Source organism: Propithecus coquereli, unplaced genomic scaffold, assembly GCF_000956105.1.
Source record: "Propithecus coquereli isolate 6110/MARCELLA unplaced genomic scaffold, Pcoq_1.0 Scaffold243, whole genome shotgun sequence".
Classification (NCBI taxonomy): domain Eukaryota; kingdom Metazoa; phylum Chordata; class Mammalia; order Primates; family Indriidae; genus Propithecus; species Propithecus coquereli.
This window is the reverse complement of record NW_012147986.1, coordinates 3809218-3812084: the sequence shown is the minus strand read 5'-3', so window position 1 is coordinate 3812084 and position 2867 is coordinate 3809218. Positions and strand designations below refer to the sequence as shown.

At 33.8% G+C, this 2867-nt stretch overlaps 1 protein-coding gene across 1 annotated transcript in view; it reads right to left on the bottom strand.

Moving 5' to 3' along the window:
* GFPT1 (glutamine--fructose-6-phosphate transaminase 1) overlaps positions 1-2867 on the bottom strand; it is a 40454-nt gene that overhangs the window by 21411 nt on the left and 16176 nt on the right. The window contains exons 6-7 of the mRNA XM_012646504.1: positions 2247-2381; positions 766-827 (exon numbers count right to left, since the gene is read on the bottom strand). Coding sequence (XP_012501958.1) covers positions 766-827; positions 2247-2381 — 197 coding nt within the window. The remainder of the gene's footprint in view (positions 1-765; positions 828-2246; positions 2382-2867) is intronic.

Sequence of the window (2867 nt, the reverse complement as noted above, 5' to 3'; positions counted from 1 at the left end):
AAATAAAGGGGTTTTTTATTATTTATTTTTTTAATTGACAAATAAAACTTGTATTATATAAAGTCTTATTGAAACACAGCCATGCCCATTCTTTTACATATTTTCTATGGCTGCCTTCACACAACAGCAAAGTTGAGACTATATGGTCGAGAAAGCCTAAAAAACATACTATCTGGCCCATTCCAGAGTTTGTCAACCTTTGGTCTATAATAATGTATTTAAAATTTTTCTCCTTAAATGGAACCTTTCTTTCAATTGTACACAGAATGCAAATATATGAATGGTTAGCATCTTCTCCTAGTCACTCTGCCTTCAGATTAAAGATATCTCTTTCTTACCAAATCTTAGGGCTCCTCGCTGTTCTAAAAAGGACTTCATGATCAAACCTAATATCCTAGCAAAAGCAGTGATGGTACACTTATCAAGGAATCTGTCTAGAATGTATGTTTCCCAAAAATATGAAGAAAGTTAATCTTCTGGACCTGAATTAGAGAATATTCAATATCCAAATTCATAAAGTAACCATGGTGGCCCACCCAAAGACAAAAGGCCAATTATAAATGTCAAAATATATTTGCTTTATTAAGGGATTCTATTGAATGGAAGAGTGGTAAGATAATAGACAAAAAGGAGCATGTGAAAATAAATATACTCACACAAATATCTCTAAGAAAGGGTAGAGCCATTACAGTCCACAGAGAACATGTATAACTCAAATGTTTCAAAATACATGTAATTATTAGTCATTATTAAATATATATGTACCTTGTACCAACTGCTTGCCCAGGAAAATGAACACTTTTAAATACGAGTGCAAAAGCACCTTCCTATGGAAGGAAAAAAATGTATTAGTAATGTTTATTATAATCAATTATCAAATGTGAAATGCCTAAAATATACTGGCTTCAGCACAGAAATTTTTTGTTTGCACAGTGCTCTTTTGTACTAGTTTATAAACAAGTCTAAATTTTAGGTAAACACTCCTGAGCTTTGGTATATCCAAGACCCATTTTTTTAACCAAGCCCACTCTCAAAATATGCTCACTGGATAACAGCTCCAAATACAGATCATACATCATATCTCTCATACTATGTATTTGTAGGGGGAAGATAGAATTAGAAAAGATACCAAGCTCAAAATCCAAAACCTATTCTCTGCCCTAGTAATTATATACCACTGTTAATTTCCATTCTTTTTGACCTTGATATGAGAGAGAATATATACACACAATCACAATTATTAACATGTACACCATACCACCCCATCAACCCAACCTCCTCAGGAACAGGGCCTAAAGAAATAAAGAACAGATAAAGGAGGAACATGAGACAGGTGAGGAAAGAGTCACCATAGAACACAAACTGGATTATACAATGGATAGAAGAGAAAGCCTACTAGAATGAAAAGGCTGAGAAGGTACACTACTCTGCCTTGGCTAAAGAGAAGAACAGGCCTCTATATTCTCCATCTTTCTGATCCATTTTGCTAAGATTTGGGCAGGGGTGGGAAGTGAGGGTTGGACCTTAGTAGGGAGGTAAAGGGCTTTTGAATGGGAAAGCTACAGTTATGAGTGGGAGAGGAGGGTGTCAGTATCACTACAGACTTGGACTTCTGTGAATCTTTGATGTCTTTAATCTTTAATTAGGGAAACTGCAATGGGATCACAAAGAATACTGCTTTTCTCTTGGGGAGGGAAATACTTTTCTATTGAGGCACAGGGTCAAGGAAAAGTGCCCAAAAGGAAAAATAAGTAGCTGGCTATGCTGGCTCAGGGACATACAGGCTTTAGCCTAGAATAAAGACTATATTTCACTAAAGCTACTCTTGTGCGAAGTTACTGATTGGGAAGAACACTTGAGGGAGCAGGAAGCAAAGAGTGATGAATCCTCCATGTGTGTACTGTGTACATGTTCATGTGTGGTGTGTAAGGGTTTATATGTGTGTATGCAGTTTTTAGACAAACTTAGATTTTGGATTATTTTTCATTCCCATGATGCTAAACTATAATGAAATAAGTAGAATTTTAAGTAGGGGGAGTCAATAACTGAAACAACTAGTCTCTCTCAAAAGTATACAAGTTGAATAGTTTTTACATTTATATATATGTATATATATTTCACCTATATATGAAATAAAAGCCAAAAATACTCAAGGAATTATCATAGTTTATGCTTATCGAACAATTTTAACAAAGTTTCTTGTGATTAATATTGGCATAATTATCTTTGAAAGCGTGGTTTAATACCAATTGTTGAATAACTCTCTCCACCAAGGTAGTAAAACTGATATCTTGACTTTCCCGATTGTCATACATATACTTAACAAGCTTGGCAATTGTCTCTGTGTCTGTTTCAGATTCAAAGTCATAGCCTTTGCTTTCCTGTAAGTAGAAAGGAAAAAAACTGACACATTTAAGGAAATATTCATAACATTCAAATCTTTTCTACAGAACTGTTCCCTTAAAAACCTAACTAATTTCTAACATTTTTTGAACACCATATCCCATTACCTATTATTCAAAATTTAGGTCACCATGTGAAATATAATGAAATACATAATGCTCACAAAGTTCATAAAAAAATATGATTTGTTTTTTGATGATATTGCACTATCCAATAAAATAGTCATTAGCTATAATGTAGTTATTTAAATTTAATTAAAATTAAACAAAATTTAAAATTAAGTTCCTCAGTCATATTAGCTCAACAGCCACATGTGGACACTGGCTACTGTATTAGACAATACAAAGATACAAAACATCTCCATTATTGCAGGAAGTTTAACTGGACAGCCCAGAGAAGGCACTCATGAAGGTAATTATTATGACCATTTCTACACAGTATATAGCTATTTAGGACACAGAAAC